The sequence below is a fragment of the Oncorhynchus mykiss genome, unplaced genomic scaffold, assembly GCF_057628025.1.
Source record: "Oncorhynchus mykiss isolate SJ-2025 unplaced genomic scaffold, ASM5762802v1 scaffold103, whole genome shotgun sequence".
Lineage (NCBI taxonomy): Eukaryota > Metazoa > Chordata > Actinopteri > Salmoniformes > Salmonidae > Oncorhynchus > Oncorhynchus mykiss.
Genome location: NW_028322102.1, coordinates 3,125,656 through 3,142,500, shown reverse-complemented (window position 1 = coordinate 3,142,500; position 16,845 = coordinate 3,125,656). Strand labels below are relative to the sequence as shown.

Genomic DNA, 16,845 nt, shown 5'->3' with positions numbered 1-16,845 from the left:
CTTCCTCCACACCAGGGTGTTGGGACTGTAATGATGCACTTCCTCCACACCAGGGTGGTGGGACTGTAATGATGCACTTCCTCCACACCGAGGTGTTGGTACTGTAATGATGCACTTCCTCCACACCAGGGTGGTGGGACTGTAATGATGCACTTCCTCCACACCAGGGTGTTGGGACTGTAATGATGCACTTCCTCCACACCAGGGTGGTGGGACTGTAATGATGCACTTCCTCCTAAGACTTCCTCCACACCGAGGTGTTGGGACTGTAATGATGCACTTCCTCCACACCGAGGTGTTGGGACTGTAACGATGCACTTCCTCCTAAGACTTCCTCCACACCAGGGTGTTGGGACTGTAATGATGCACTTCCTCCACACCAGGGTGTTGGGACTGTAATGATGCACTTCCTCCACACCAGGGTGTTGGGACTGTAATGATGCACTTCCTCCACACCAGGGTGTTGGGACTGTAATGATGCACTTCCTCCACACCGAGGTGTTGGGACTGTAACGATGCACTTCCTCCTAAGACTTCCTCCACACCGAGGTGTTGGGACTGTAATGATGTACTTCCTCCACACCGAGGTGTTGGGACTGTAATGATGCACTTCCTCCACACCAGGGTGTTGGGACTGTAATGATGCACTTCCTCCACACCGAGGTGTTGGGACTGTAACGATGCACTTCCTCCTAAGACTTCCTCCACACCGAGGTGTTGGGACTGTAATGATGCACTTCCTCCACACCAGGGTGTTGGGACTGTAATGATGCACTTCCTCCACACCAGGGTGTTGGGACTGTAATGATGCACTTCCTCCACACCAGGGTGTTGGGACTGTAATGATGCACTTCCTCCACACCAGGGTGTTGGGACTGTAACGATGCACTTCCTCCTAAGACTTCCTCCACACCAGGGTGTTGGGACTGTAATGATGTACTTCCTCCACACCAGGGTGTTGGGACTGTAATGATGTACTTCCTCCACACCAGGGTGTTGGGACTGTAATGATGCACTTCCTCCACACCAGGGTGTTGGGACTGTAATGATGCACTTCCTCCACACCAGGGTGGTGGGACTGTAATGATGCACTTCCTCCTAAGACTTCCTCCACACCAGGGTGTTGGGACTGTAATGATGCACTTCCTCCACACCGAGGTGTTGGGACAGTAATGATGCACTTCCTCCTAAGACTTCCTCCACACCAGGGTGGTGGGACTGTAATGATGCACTTCCTCCTAAGACTTCCTCCACACCAGGGTGTTGAGACTGTAATGATGCACTTCCTCCACACCGAGGTGTTGGGACTGTAACGATGCACTTCCTCCTAAGACTTCCTCCACACCAGGGTGTTGGGACTGTAATGATGTACTTCCTCCACACCAGGGTGTTGGGACTGTAATGATGCACTTCCTCCACACCAGGGTGTTGGGACTGTAATGATGCACTTACTCCACACCGAGGTGTTGGGACTGTAATGATGCACTTCCTCCACACCAGGGTGTTGGGACTGTAATGATGCACTTCCTCCACACCAGGGTGGTGGGACTGTAATGATGCACTTCCTCCACACCGAGGTGTTGGTACTGTAATGATGCACTTCCTCCACACCAGGGTGGTGGGACTGTAATGATGCACTTCCTCCACACCAGGGTGTTGGGACTGTAATGATGCACTTCCTCCACACCAGGGTGGTGGGACTGTAATGATGCACTTCCTCCTAAGACTTCCTCCACACCGAGGTGTTGGGACTGTAACGATGCACTTCCTCCTAAGACTTCCTCCACACCAGGGTGTTGGGACTGTAATGATGCACTTCCTCCACACCAGGGTGTTGGGACTGTAATGATGCACTTCCTCCACACCAGGGTGTTGGGACTGTAATGATGCACTTCCTCCACACCAGGATGTTGGGACTGTAATGATGCACTTCCTCCACACCAGGGTGTTGGGACTGTAATGATGCACTTCCTCCACACCAGGGTGTTGGGACTGTAACGATGCACTTCCTCCTAAGACTTCCTCCACACCAGGGTGTTGGGACTGTAATGATGTACTTCCTCCACACCGAGGTGTTGGGACTGTAATGATGCACTTCCTCCACACCGAGGTGGTGGGACTGTAATGATGCACTTCCTCCACACCAGGGTGGTGGGACTGTAATGATGCACTTCCTCCACACCAGGGTGTTGGGACTGTAATGATGCACTTCCTCCACACCGAGGTGTTGGGACTGTAACGATGCACTTCCTCCTAAGACTTCCTCCACACCGAGGTGTTGGGACTGTAATGATGTACTTCCTCCACACCGAGGTGTTGGGACTGTAATGATGCACTTCCTCCACACCAGGGTGTTGGGACTGTAATGATGCACTTCCTCCACACCGAGGTGTTGGGACTGTAACGATGCACTTCCTCCTAAGACTTCCTCCACACCGAGGTGTTGGGACTGTAATGATGCACTTCCTCCACACCAGGGTGTTGGGACTGTAATGATGCACTTCCTCCACACCAGGGTGTTGGGACTGTAATGATGCACTTCCTCCACACCAGGGTGTTGGGACTGTAATGATGCACTTCCTCCACACCAGGGTGTTGGGACTGTAACGATGCACTTCCTCCTAAGACTTCCTCCACACCAGGGTGTTGGGACTGTAATGATGTACTTCCTCCACACCAGGGTGTTGGGACTGTAATGATGTACTTCCTCCACACCAGGGTGTTGGGACTGTAATGATGCACTTCCTCCACACCAGGGTGTTGGGACTGTAATGATGCACTTCCTCCACACCAGGGTGGTGGGACTGTAATGATGCACTTCCTCCTAAGACTTCCTCCACACCAGGGTGTGGGACTGTAATGATGCACTTCCTCCACACCGAGGTGTTGGGACAGTAATGATGCACTTCCTCCTAAGACTTCCTCCACACCAGGGTGGTGGGACTGTAATGATGCACTTCCTCCTAAGACTTCCTCCACACCAGGGTGTTGGGACTGTAATGATGCACTTCCTCCACACCGAGGTGTTGGGACTGTAACGATGCACTTCCTCCTAAGACTTCCTCCACACCAGGGTGTTGGGACTGTAATGATGCACTTCCTCCACACCAGGGTGTTGGGACTGTAATGATGCACTTCCTCCACACCAGGGTGTTGGGACTGTAATGATGCACTTACTCCACACCGAGGTGTTGGGACTGTAATGATGCACTTCCTCCACACCAGGGTGTTGGGACTGTAATGATGCACTTCCTCCACACCAGGGTGGTGGGACTGTAATGATGCACTTCCTCCACACCGAGGTGTTGGTACTGTAATGATGCACTTCCTCCACACCAGGGTGGTGGGACTGTAATGATGCACTTCCTCCACACCAGGGTGTTGGGACTGTAATGATGCACTTCCTCCACACCAGGGTGGTGGGACTGTAATGATGCACTTCCTCCTAAGACTTCCTCCACACCGAGGTGTTGGGACTGTAATGATGCACTTCCTCCACACCGAGGTGTTGGGACTGTAACGATGCACTTCCTCCTAAGACTTCCTCCACACCAGGGTGTTGGGACTGTAATGATGCACTTCCTCCACACCAGGGTGTTGGGACTGTAATGATGCACTTCCTCCACACCAGGGTGTTGGGACTGTAATGATGCACTTCCTCCACACCAGGGTGTTGGGACTGTAATGATGCACTTCCTCCACACCAGGATGTTGGGACTGTAATGATGCACTTCCTCCACACCAGGATGTTGGGACTGTAATGATGCACTTCCTCCACACCAGGGTGTTGGGACTGTAATGATGCACTTCCTCCACACCAGGGTGTTGGGACTGTAATGATGCACTTCCTCCACACCAGGATGTTGGGACTGTAATTATGCACTTCCTCCACACCAGGATGTTGGGACTGTAATGATGCACTTCCTCCACACCAGGGTGGTGGGACTGTAATGATGCACTTCCTCCACACCAGGATGTTGGGACTGTAATGATGCACTTCCTCCACACCAGGATGTTGGGACTGTAATTATGCACTTCCTCCACACCAGGGTGTTGGGACTGTAATGATGCACTTCCTCCACACCAGGGTGGTGGGACTGTAATGATGCACTTCCTCCACACCAGGATGTTGGGACTGTAATGATGCACTTCCTCTACACCAGGGTGTTGGGACTGTAATGATGCACTTCCTCCACACCAGGGTGTTGGGACTGTACTCACCTGCTCTGTCTAGGTCTACCTGTACTCACCTGCTCTGTCTAGGTCTACCGGCTCTGTCTAGACCTACCTGTACTCACCTGCTCTGTCTAGGTCTACCTGTACTCACCTCCTCTGTCTTGGTCTACCTGCTCTGTCTAGGTCTACCTGTACTCACCTGCTCTGTCTAGGTCTACCTGTACTCACCTGCTCTGTCTAGGTCTACCTGTACTCACCTGCTCGGTCTAGGTCTACCTGTACTCACCTGCTCTGTCTAGGTCTACCTGTAATAACCTGCTCTGTCTAGGTCTACCTGTACTCACCTCCTCTGTCTAGGTCTACCTGTACTCACCTGTTCTGTCTAGGTCTACCTGTACTCACCTGCTCTGTCTAGGTCTACCTGTACTCATCTCCTCTGTCTAGGTCTACCTGTACTCACCTGCTCTGTCTAGATCTACCTGTACTCACCTGTTCTGTCTAGGTCTAACTGCTCTGTCTAGGCCTACCTGCTCTGTCTAGGCCTACCTGCTCTGTCTAGGTCTACCTGCTCTGTCTAGGTCTACCTGTACTCACCTGCTCTGTCTAGGTCTACCTGCTCTGTCTTGGTCTACCTGCACTCACATGCTCTGTCTATGTCTACCTGCTCTATCTATGTCTACCTGCTCTGTCTTGGTCTACCTGCACTCACCTGTTCTGTCTAGGTCTACCTGCACTCACCTGCTCTGTCTAGGTCTACCTGCACTCACCTGGTCTGTCTAGGTCTACCTGTACTCACCTGTTCTGTCTATGTCTACCTGCTCTGTATTGGTCTACCTGCACTCACCTGCTCTGTCTAGGTCTACCTGTACTCACCTGTTCTGTCTATGTCTACCTGCTCTGTCTTGGTCTACCTGCTCTCACATGCTCTGTCTGGACTGACTCATTAATTACTGTTGTTGTCATGTTCTGTTGCATAATTTAACAAGTGTGTCACTAGCAGGATACACTCAGATTATAAATCAACAGTCTGGCTCTAGATTACACCTCTATACATACTTTACATCGATTGTGAGATCAGACATAATATCTAGAGATAGATATAGATATATCGATATATAGATATATAGATATATCTATCTATAGACTATAATCCCAGTTTTCATTGTCAGAAGTTGCTTTCATTTTCACACGTCTAAATTGTAAACCTTCTTTTTTTTCAATTCCACAATAAATGAACACCAAAATACAGTAATCTGTCTTCTCAGACACAACTTCTCAGGTGGGCGGGGCTTTGCTATGCATCGGAATGATTCACAAGATGATATCCGTTTCCTCTGTGTGCCGACCCTCTATTCCTTCTGATTTCAAGAGATTCCTCTCTCTCATGCTATCCTCTGTGTCTCTGTCTGTCTCTATCTTTCAATTACATTTCTATTTAATTTAAGTGGCTTTATTGGCATGGGAAACATGTGTTTATACACACTGTGGTTTATCAAAATTAGATTATTAAAAAAACAAATCTTCGTAGGAAATATGTGTTTCTTTAATATGGTCATACATTGGGCAGGAGGTTAGGAAGTGCAGCTCAGTTTCCACCTCATTTTGTGGGCAGTGAGCACATAGCCTGTCTTCTCTTGAGAGCGCCATGTTTGCCTATGGTGGCCTTTCTCAATAGCAAGGCTATGCTCACTGAGTCTGTACATAGTCAAAGCTTTCCTTAAGTTTGGGTCAGTCACAGTGGTCAGGTGTTTTGCCACTGTTTACTCTCTGTGTAGGGCCAAATAGAATTCCAGTTTGCTCTGTTTTTTTGTTAATTCTTTTCAATTCAATCTTTTTGTTTTCTCATGATTTGGTTTGTTCTAATTGTGTTTCTGTCCTGGGGCTCTGTGGGGTCTGTTTGTGAACACCATAATTTGCAAATAAATTCATTAAAAATCCTACAATGTGATTTTCAGGATTTTTTTTCTAATTTTGTCTGTCATAGTTGAAGTGTACCTATGATGAAAATTACAGGCCTCTCTCATCTTTGTAAGTGGGAGAACTTGCACAATTGGTGGCTGACTAAATACTTTTTTGCCCAACTGTATTTCACTGGTCACCCCCAAAGCCAATTCCTCCTTCCTTTCCTTCCATTTCTCTGCTGCCAATGACTGGAACGAACTGAAAAAAATCACTGAAGCTGGGGACTCATATCTCCCTCACTAGTTTTAAGTACCAGCTGTCAGAGCAGCTCACAGCTCACTGCACTTATTTTGCTCCTTTACACCCCAGTATCTCTACTTGCACACTCATCTTCTACACATCTATCACTCCAGTGTTTAATTGCTATTTTGTAATTATTTCCCACTATGGCCTATTTATTGCCTTACCTCCATTATCCTGTATATAGATGTTTTCTACTGTATTATTGACTGTATGTTTGTTTATTCCATGTGTAACTCTGTTGTTTGTGTCGCACTGCTTTGCTTTATCTTGGCCAGGTCACAGTTGTAAATGAGAACTTGTTATCAACTGGCCTACCTGGTTGCATTTTTAAATGTAAAATTTTTAAAACAGTGGACATTTGACTGATTCTAGTAGGGTGAGACCGGGTGCTGCAGACGGTTCTACTGCCCTCTCCTATTTGTTGATACATATGTTGAAGAGGGTGGGGCTTTAGCTGCATCCCTGTCTCGACCCCCGACCCTGTGGAAAGAAATGTTTGTGTTTTTTTTGCCAATTTTAACCGCTCACTTGTTTATGTATATTTAGGCTTTTTTGAAATCCACAAAGCATGCAAACACTTTGCCTTGGTTTTGGTTTGTTTGTTTGTCTGTCTTTTAGGGTGTGCAAGTTGAAAATGTGGTCTGTCATACGATAATTTGGTTAAAAGCCAATTTGACATTTGCTCAGTACATCGTCTTCAATGAGAAATGGTATGAGTCTGCTGTTAAGGATGGTGCAAAGGATTTCCAAAGGTTGCTGTTGACGTATTTCCCACGGTAGTTATTGGGGTCAAATTTGTCTCCACTTTTGTGGATTGGGGTGATCAGTCCTTGGTTCCAAATATTGGGGAAGATGCCAGAGCTGAGGATGATGTTAAAGAGTTTAAGTATAGCCAATTGGAATTTGTGGTCTGTATATTTTATCATTTCCTTTAGGATACCATCAACACCACAGGCCTTTTTGGGTTGGAGGGTTTTTATTTTGTCCTGTAACTCATTCAATGTAATTGGAGAATCCAGTGGGTTCGGGTAGTCTTTAATAGTTGATTATAAGATTTGTATTTGATCATGTATATGTTTTTGCTGTTTGTTCTTTGTTAGAGAGCCAAATAGATTGGAGAAGTGGCATATACATCTCTGTTTTGGAAAGATAACCCTTCGTGTTATTGTTTGTTTAAAGTTTTCCAATTTTCCCCAGAAGTATTTAGATTCTATGGATTCTTCATATACATTGAGCTGATTTCTGACGTGCTGTTCCTTCTTTTTCCGTAGTGTATTTCTGTATTGTTTTAGTGATTCACCGTAGTGAAGGCGTAGACTCAGGTTTTCTGGGTCTCTATGTTTTTGGTTGGACAGGTTTCTCAATTTCTTTCTTAGGTTTTTGCATTCTTCATCAAATAATTTTGTCATTGTGGTTATTTGTCTTAGGTTGTCTGATTTACATTTGTTGATTTATAGGGAAGCTGACAGATGAAATATACTGTTGAGGTTTTCTACTGCCAAGTTTACAACTTCACTATTACAGTGAAACATTTTGTCCAGGAAATTGTCTAGAAGGGATTGAATTTGTTGCTGCCTAATTGTTTTTTGGTAGACTTCCACACTATTTTCCTTCCGTTTCTTAATATTATTCAGTTCCTTTGACTTTGATGCCTCATGACTGAGCATAGCTCTGTTCAAGTAGACTGTGATTTTGCTGTGATCTGATAGGGGTGTCAGTGGACTGACTGTGAACGCTCTGAGAGACTCTGGGTTGAGGTCGGTGATAAAGTAGTCTACAGTACTACTGCCAAGAAATGAGCTATAGGTGTACCTACTGAACCATTAAAGCCTCTCTCTCTCTCTCTCTTTCAATCTCTCTCAATTCAATTTCATTTAAATTTAAGGGGTTTTATTGGCATGAGAAACATATGTTTACATTACCAAAGAAAGTTAAATAGATAATAAACAAAAGTGTGATAAACAATAAAAAGTAGATTAACAGTAAACATTACACTCACCAAAGTTCCAAAAGAATAAAGACATTTCAAATGTCATATTATGTCTATATACAGGGTTGTAAAGGTATGCAAATAGTTAAAGTACAAAAGGGAAAATAAATCAACATAAATATGGGTTGTATTTACAATGGCGTTTGTTCTTCACTGGTTGCGATTTTCTTGCGGCAACAGGTCATAAATCTCGCTGCTGTGATTGCACACTTTCTCTCTCTCTCTCTCTTTGTCTGTCTCTCTTCTCCAGATTGGAGACATTATCCTGCACAATCCCCCAAATGCAACACACTATGTTACCACACAGCTATAGTCACACAATAACAAAGGGTTTGTTTGTCTGGAAGTGTGTGTGTGGAAGTCATTATGGGTGTACTACAGTTTCTGATCTAAGGACAATACAAAACCCAGATGATGATGAGGGAAACTGAACCGCACTCCTCCTCTTCATATCCTGACAGGAAATACCTCTTCTCCCAGATACCAGTTCACTTTAGGTTAGTGCTATCTGGAATCCTTGTGAACGTCTCTACCCTTAACCCCAACCCTTACCTTAACCATTACTTAAGCGTTTAAATTTTCAACTTCAGTTGGGTGATGTCAGATTTGGGATGTTTCAAGGATCTCATTTAGACTTTTCTATCCACTTTATGAGGTTTGGGGATAATAACTGTAATAATGGACCCCCAGTTTAATGGCAGTCATATAATAATGGACCCCCAGTTTAATGGTAGTCAAATAATAATGGACCCCCAGTTTAATGGGAACTGTATAATAATGGACCCCCAGTTTAATGCGAACTGTATAATAATGGACCCCCAGTTTAATGGTAGTCAGATAATAATGGACCCCCAGTTTAATGGTAGTCAAATAATAATGGACCCCCAGTTTAATGGGAACTGTATAATAATGGACCCCCAGTTTAATGGGAACTGTATAATAATGGACCCCCAGTTTAATGGTAGTCAGATAATAATGGACCCCCAGTTTAATGGGAGTAATATAATAATGGACCCCCAGTTTAATGGTAGTCAGATAATAATGGAATCCCAGTTTAATGGTAGTCAGATAATAATGGACCCCCAGTTTAATGGTAGTCAGATAATAATGGAATCCCAGTTTAATGGTAGTCAGATAATAATGGACCCCCAGTTTAATGGTAGTCAGATAATAATGGACCCCCAGTTTAATGGTAGTCAGATAATAATGGACCCCCAGTTTAATGGTAGTCAGATAATAATGGACCCCCAGTTTAATGGTAGTCAGATAATAATGGACCCCCAGTTTAATGGTAGTCAGATAATAATGGACCCCCAGTTTAATGGTAGTCAGATAATAATGGACCCCCAGTTTAATGGTCGTCAGATAATAATGGACCCCCAGTTTAATGGTAGTCAGATAATAATGGACCCCCAGTTTAATGGTCGTCAGATAATAATGGACCCCCAGTTTAATGGTAGTCGCACTTGATCTCTTTGATGCAGTCGGCCTTTTCTGATCCTCAGGTCTTCTAGCTGCTCACTGTATTTGGTAGAGTCAATGAACCAAGGCATTCAAAACAGGCAGAGCATTATAGTAACTAACTCAAGGTAGGTCAACCAGCGTCCTATTAAACTAAAGCTGCATTTGGTACCCATGACCTTTAACTGCTCATTCCAGGTGAAGCTGGTTAAGAGAACGCCACGAGAGTGCAAATCTGTCATCAAGGCAAAGTGTGGCTACTTTGAATAATCTCAAATATAAAATATATTTTGATTTGTTTAACACTTTTTTTTAGTTACTACATGATTCCATATGTGCTATTTCATAGTTTTGATGTCTTCACTATTATTCTACGATGTAGAAAATCATTTAAAAAAATTAAAATTTAACGGGTAGGTGTTGTAAAACGTTTAACCGGTAGTCCACATCCATATGTGATCTCTGTGGAAATATAAACCAACCACCATGCTCTTACCACCTGAGCCACACAGTTCAACGAACCTCTATCCTTTACAAACTTCTCTCTCCTTGACACACTGTTCCTGACCGACCTGTATGTTGAGGCGTCCTCTGTGTGCTCCCAGCCCGTAACGTCTCATCGTGGAGGCATGGAGCTGAAAGTCATCAATCTTCAGGGTCTCTAGTCCCATTGGAGGGCATTCTGAAGGAACAAAACCACACGGTTAGTACTGTGAAGGATCTAAACTACATGGTTAGTACTGTGAAGGAACTAAACCACATGGTTAGTACTGTGAAGGATCTAAACTACATGGTCAGTACTGTGAAGGAACTAAACCACATGGATAGTACTGTGAAGGATCTAAACCACATGGTTAGTACTGTGAAGGAACTAAACCACATGGTCAGTACTGTGAAGGAACTAAACCACATGGTTAGTACTGTGAAGGAACTAAACCACATGGTTAGTACTGTGAAGGAACTAAACCACATGGTTAGTACTGTGAAGGAACTAAACCACATGGTCAGTACTGTGAAGGAACTAAACCACATGGTTAGTACTGTGAAGGATCTAAACTACATGGTTAGTACTGTGAAGGAACTAAACCACACGGATAGTACTGTGAAGGAACTAAACCACACGGATAGTACTGTGAAGGAACTAAACCACATGGTTAGTACTCTGGTCTCCAGTCCAATGGGAGGGCATTCTGATTGGTTAGTACTCTGGTCTCCAGTCCAATGGGAGGGCATTCTGATTGGTTAGTACTGTGGAACCATTATCAGGGCTGACCAATAAAAACAGGTAGAAGATGAGACGGCTAAGATGCTGGAATTAGAGACACACCAATCAATACACACACACACACACACACACACACACACACACACACACACACACACACACACACACACACACACACACACACACACACACACACACACACACACTGTTCACCCACGAGTACGTGGCAAAACACGACTCCATCATCGTTTGTTGACAACCCGACAGTGGTAGTTCTGATCAGTGACGACAATGAGACAGCCTACAGGGAGGAGGTCAGAGACCTGGCAGTGTGTTGTCGGGACAACAACCTCTCCCTCAACATCAGCAGGACCAAGGAGCTGATAGTGGACTGCAGGAAACAGGGGGGGGGGGGGGGGTGCACGACCCCCCATCCACATTGACGTGGCTGCAGAGGAGAGGGTCAATAGCTTCAAGAGGACACATCACAGCGACTGAAGCGACTGAAGAAATTTGTCTTGGCCCCTCAGATCTTCAACAACGTCTATAGATGCACCATTGAGAGCATCTGGTCTGGCTGCATCACCGCCTGGTACGGCAACTGCACCGGCCTCAACCACAAGAGGGTGGTGCGGACGGCCCAGTACATCACTGGGAGTGAGCTCCCTGCCCCACAGGATATTTTACACCACGCGTCTCAGGAAGGCCCGGAAGATCGTCAAGGACTCCAGTCAACCGAGCTACGGACTGTTCACTCCGTTACCATCTGGCAAACGGGATCGGAGTGTCGGGTCTCGGACCAACAGGCTCCGAGACAGCTTCTACCAGCAGACCATCAGAATGCTGAACAGATAACCCCAGCTGTCTACCGGCTCAGACCTGCTGTTCATCTGCACCTTAGAGACTATTCACATAGACACACACACAGATTCTTCGCTGCTGTGTGTGTGTGTGTGTGTGTGTGTGTGTGTGTGTGTGTGTGTGTGTGTGTGTGTGTGTGTGTGTGTGTGTGTGCAGTATATACTATTTATTAAACTGCTTTGCCAAAAAGAAGCTGCTCTACCAAGATAATGCCCTACCAAGATAATGCTCTATCAAGACACTGCCTATCAAGACACTGCCCTACCAAGACACTGCTCTACCAAGACACTGCCCTACCAAGACACTGCCCTACCAAGATAATGCTCTATCAAGACACTGCCTATCAAGACACTGCCCTACCAAGACACTGCTCTACCAAGACACTGCTCTATCAAGACACTGCTCTACCAAGACACTGCCCTACCAAGTTACTGCCATACCAGAAACTGCTCTACCAAGTTACTGCCCTACCAAGTTAATGCTCTACCAAGACACTGCCCTACCAAGACACTGCCCTACCAATACACTGCCCTACCAAGTCACTGCCTACCAAGTTACTGCCCTACAAAGACACTGCCCTACCAAGACACTGCCATACCAAGACACTGCCCTACCAAGACACTGCTCTACCAAGTTACTGCCCTACAAAGACACTGCCCTACCAAGTTACTGCCCTACAAAGACACTGCCCTATCAAGTTACTGCTCTACCAAGACACTGCTCTAGCAAGATACTGCCCTACCAAGTCACTGCCCTACCAAGTTACTGCCCTACCAAGTCACTGCCTACCAAGTTACTGCCCTACAAAGACACTGCCCTACCAAGTTACTGCCCTACCAAGACACTGCCCTACCAAGACACTGCCCTACCAAGTTACTGCCCTACAAAGACACTGCCCTACCAAGTTACTGCTCTACCAAGACACTGCTCTAGCAAGATACTGCCCTACCAAGTCACTGCCCTACCAAGTTACTGCCCTACCAAGTCACTGCCTACCAAGACACTGCCCTACCAAGTTACTGCCCTACAAAGACATTGCTCTAGCAAGATACTGCCCTACCAAGTCACTGCCCTACCAAGACACTGCTCTACCAAGACACTACTCTACCAAGTTACCTCTACCAAGACACTGCCATACAAAGACACTGCTCTACCAAGACACTACTCTACCAAGTTACTGCTGTACCAAGTTACTGTCCTACCAAGACACTGCCCTACCAAGACACTGCCCTACCAAGACACTGCTCTACCAAGTTACTGCCCTACCAAGACACTGCCCTACCAAGACACTGCCCTACCAAGACACTGCTCTACCAAGTTACTGCCCTACCAAGACATTGCTCTACCAAGTTACTGCTCTACCAAGTTACCTCTACCAAGACACTGCCATACAAAGACACTGCTCTACCAAGACACTACTCTACCAAGTTACTGCTGTACCAAGTTACTGTCCTACCAAGACACTGCCCTACCAAGACACTGCCCTACCAAGACACTGCTCTACCAAGTTACTGCCCTACCAAGACACTGCCCTACCAAGACACTGCCCTACCAAGACACTGCTCTACCAAGTTACTGCCCTACCAAGACATTGCTCTACCAAGTTACTGCTCTACCAAGTTACTGCCCTACCAAGACACTGCTCTACCAAGACACTGCCCTACCAAGACACTGCCCTACCAAGACACTGCCCTACCAAGACACAAGACACTGTCACCCAGTGAGAGACCCAAAGTTCAAATCAGTGATCTCCTCTAGTGAAAACCAAGTTCCGCTTCCCAAATGGCCCTCCAAATCCCTATGAAGTGCACTACTTTTAACCAAGGTCCATAGGGGCCAATAATAGGGCACTATGATAGCGAAAGCGGTCCATTTGGGAAGCTGACCACCAGATGGTCTAACAGCTTCTTGGTATTCAAACAGAGGAGGAGTGCTGATCTAAGATCAGTTTAGGGTTTTTATATAACAATGACTCTTATATGGACAGGGGTGGGGGACCTGATCTAAGATCAGTTTAGGGTTTTTATATAACAATGACTCTTATATAGACAGGGGTGGGGGACCTGATCTAAGATCAGTTTAGGGTTTTTATATAACAATGACTCTTATATGGACAGGGGTGGGGGACCTGATCTAAGATCAGTTTAGGGTTTTTATATAACAATGACTCTTATATGAACAGGGGTGGGGGTGCTGATCTATGATCAGTTTAGGGTTTTTAATATAACAATAGATACCATTATATAGACAGGGGTGGGGGTGCTGTTCGAAGATCAGTTTAGGGTTTTTAATATAACAATAGATACCATTATATAGACAGGGGTGGGGGTGCTGTTCGAAGATCAGTTTAGGGTTTTTAATATAACAATAGATACCATTATATAGACAGGGGTGGTGAGGGGGGGACCTGATCCTAGACTACCTCTCTTACTCTGAGATGATTTGTGGATATGGGCCCATGATCGTGATGTTTGGGAGGAGAGAGACCACTCCAAACTAAACCACAGCTCTGGGAGATTTTCAAAGCAGCCATTTCAGCCCGGGCATACGTCTGTTTGTACATGCAGCAAGGCCTGCGCATGGTTTCCAATACGCTGCTGTCTCATGGCCAAATCTATTATGTTTGGTACGTCGGTGGAGACAGAGTTGGCTGTCACATATGAACAGGATGACACGCTGAATTAGAAGCAGATGAGCGTTGACTATTGAATTCTTCACTTCCTCAGAAAATGGTATTTGTATCTGTATGAAATGGAATGGTATGGTATGGTATGGAATGGTATGAGTATCTGTATGGAATGGTATGTGTATCTGTATGGAATGGTATGTGTATCTGTATGGAATGGTATGGTATGAGTATCTGTATGGAATGGTATGAGTATCTGTATGGAATGGTATGTGTATCTGTATGGAATGGTATGAGTATCTGTATGGAATGGTATGGTATGAGTATCTGTATGGAATGGTATGAGTATCTGTATGGAATGGTATGTGTATCTGTATGGAATGGTATGAGTATCTGTATGGAATGGAATGGTATGAGTATCTGTATGGAATGGTATGAGTATCTGTATGGAATGGTATGAGTATCTGTATGGAATGGTATGAGTATCTGTATGGAATGGTATGTGTATCTGTATGGAATGGTATGGTATGAGTATCTGTATGGAATGGAATGGTATGAGTATCTGTATGGAATGGAATGGTATGAGTATCTGTATGGAATGGAATGATATGAGTATCTGTATGGAATGGAATGAGTATCTGTATGGAATGGAATGGTATGAGTATCTGTATGGAATGGTATGAGTATCTGTATGGAATGGAATGGTATGAGTATCTGTATGGAATGGTATGAGTATCTGTATGGAATGGAATTGTATGAGTATCTGTATGGAATGGTATGAGTATCTGTATGGAATGGTATTAGTATCTGTATGGAATGGAATGGTATGAGTATCTGTATGGAATGGTATTAGTATCTGTATGGAATGGAATGGTATGAGTATCTGTATGGAATGGAATGGTATGAGTATCTGTATGTAATGGAATGAGTATCTGTATGGAATGGAATGAGTATCTGTATGGAATGGTATGAGTATCTGTATGGAATGGTATGAGTATCTGTATGGAATGGTATGTGTATCTGTATGGAATGGTATGGTATGAGTATCTGTATGGAATGGAATGGTATGAGTATATGTATGGAATGGAATGGTATGAGTATATGTATGGAATGGTATGAGTATCTGTATGGAATGGTATGTGTATCTGTATGGAATGGTATGAGTATCTGAATGGAATGGAATGGTATGAGTATCTGTATGGAATGGAATGGTATGAGTATCTGAATGGAATGGAATGGTATGAGTATCTGTATGGAATGGAATGGTATGAGTATCCGTATGGTATGGAATGGTGTGGGTATATGAATGGAATGGAATGGTATGAGTATTTGTATGGTATGGAATGGTATGAGTATCTGTATGGAATGGAATGGTATGAGTACCTGTATGGAATGGTATGGTATGAGTATATGTATGGAATGTAATGAGTATCTGTATGGAATGGTATGGTATGAGTATCTGTATGGAATGGTATGAGTATATGTATGGAATGGAATGAGTATCTGTATGGAATGGTATGGTATGAGTATCTGTATGGAATGGGTATCTGAGTATCTGTATGGAATGGTATGAGTATCTGTATGGAATTGGAAAGTCTCTACATATTTGATCAATAACAGGACATTGAGATCCACAACCTCTCTCTGTCTTGCTCACTCCCTCTCTCTACCTGTCTCTCTCTCTACCTGTCTCTCTATCACTACCTGTCTCTCTCTCTACCTGTCTCTCTCTCTACCTGTCTCTCTCTCTACCGGTCTCTCTCTCTCCTTCTCTCTCTCTCTACCTGTCTCTCTCTCTAGCTGTCTCTCTCTCTCTACCTGTCTCTCTTTACCTGTCTCTCTCTCTCTCTCTCTCTCTCTCTCTCTACCTGTCTCTCTCTCTACCTGTCTCTCTCTCTCTACCTGTCTCTCTCTCTACCTGTCGCTCTATCACTCCCTGTCTCTCACTCTACCTGTCTCTTTCTCTACCTGTCTCTCTCTCTCTGCCTGTCTCTCTATCACTACCTGTCTCTCTATCTACCTGTCTCTCTATCACTACCTGTCTCTCTATCTCTACCTGTCTCTCTCTCTCTCTCCTTCTCTCTCTCTCTACCTGTCTCTCTCTCTCTACTTGTCTCTCTCTACCTGTCTCCCTCTCTCCATCTGACTCTCTCTCTCTCTCTAACTGTCTCTCTCTCTGACCCTGGATCATCCTCCATCATACTCTAACAGGAACAGAGAGACACAAAATCCCCCATATCCTGTGAGATCCAAAGACCACATACTGGTTTGATTAATAGAGATAAGTCCATTTATCCCAGG

General features: G+C 45.0%; 1 protein-coding gene across 2 annotated transcripts in view; it reads right to left on the bottom strand.

The window, feature by feature from the left end:
* The window catches only part of LOC110512492 (inactive carboxypeptidase-like protein X2), a 102,447-nt gene that overhangs the window by 39,888 nt on the left and 45,714 nt on the right, over positions 1-16,845 (bottom strand). For both annotated transcript variants that reach the window (XM_090228930.1, XM_090228929.1), the window contains exon 3: positions 10,405-10,514. In XM_090228930.1, coding sequence (XP_090085056.1) covers positions 10,405-10,514 — 110 coding nt within the window. The remainder of the gene's footprint in view (positions 1-10,404; positions 10,515-16,845) is intronic.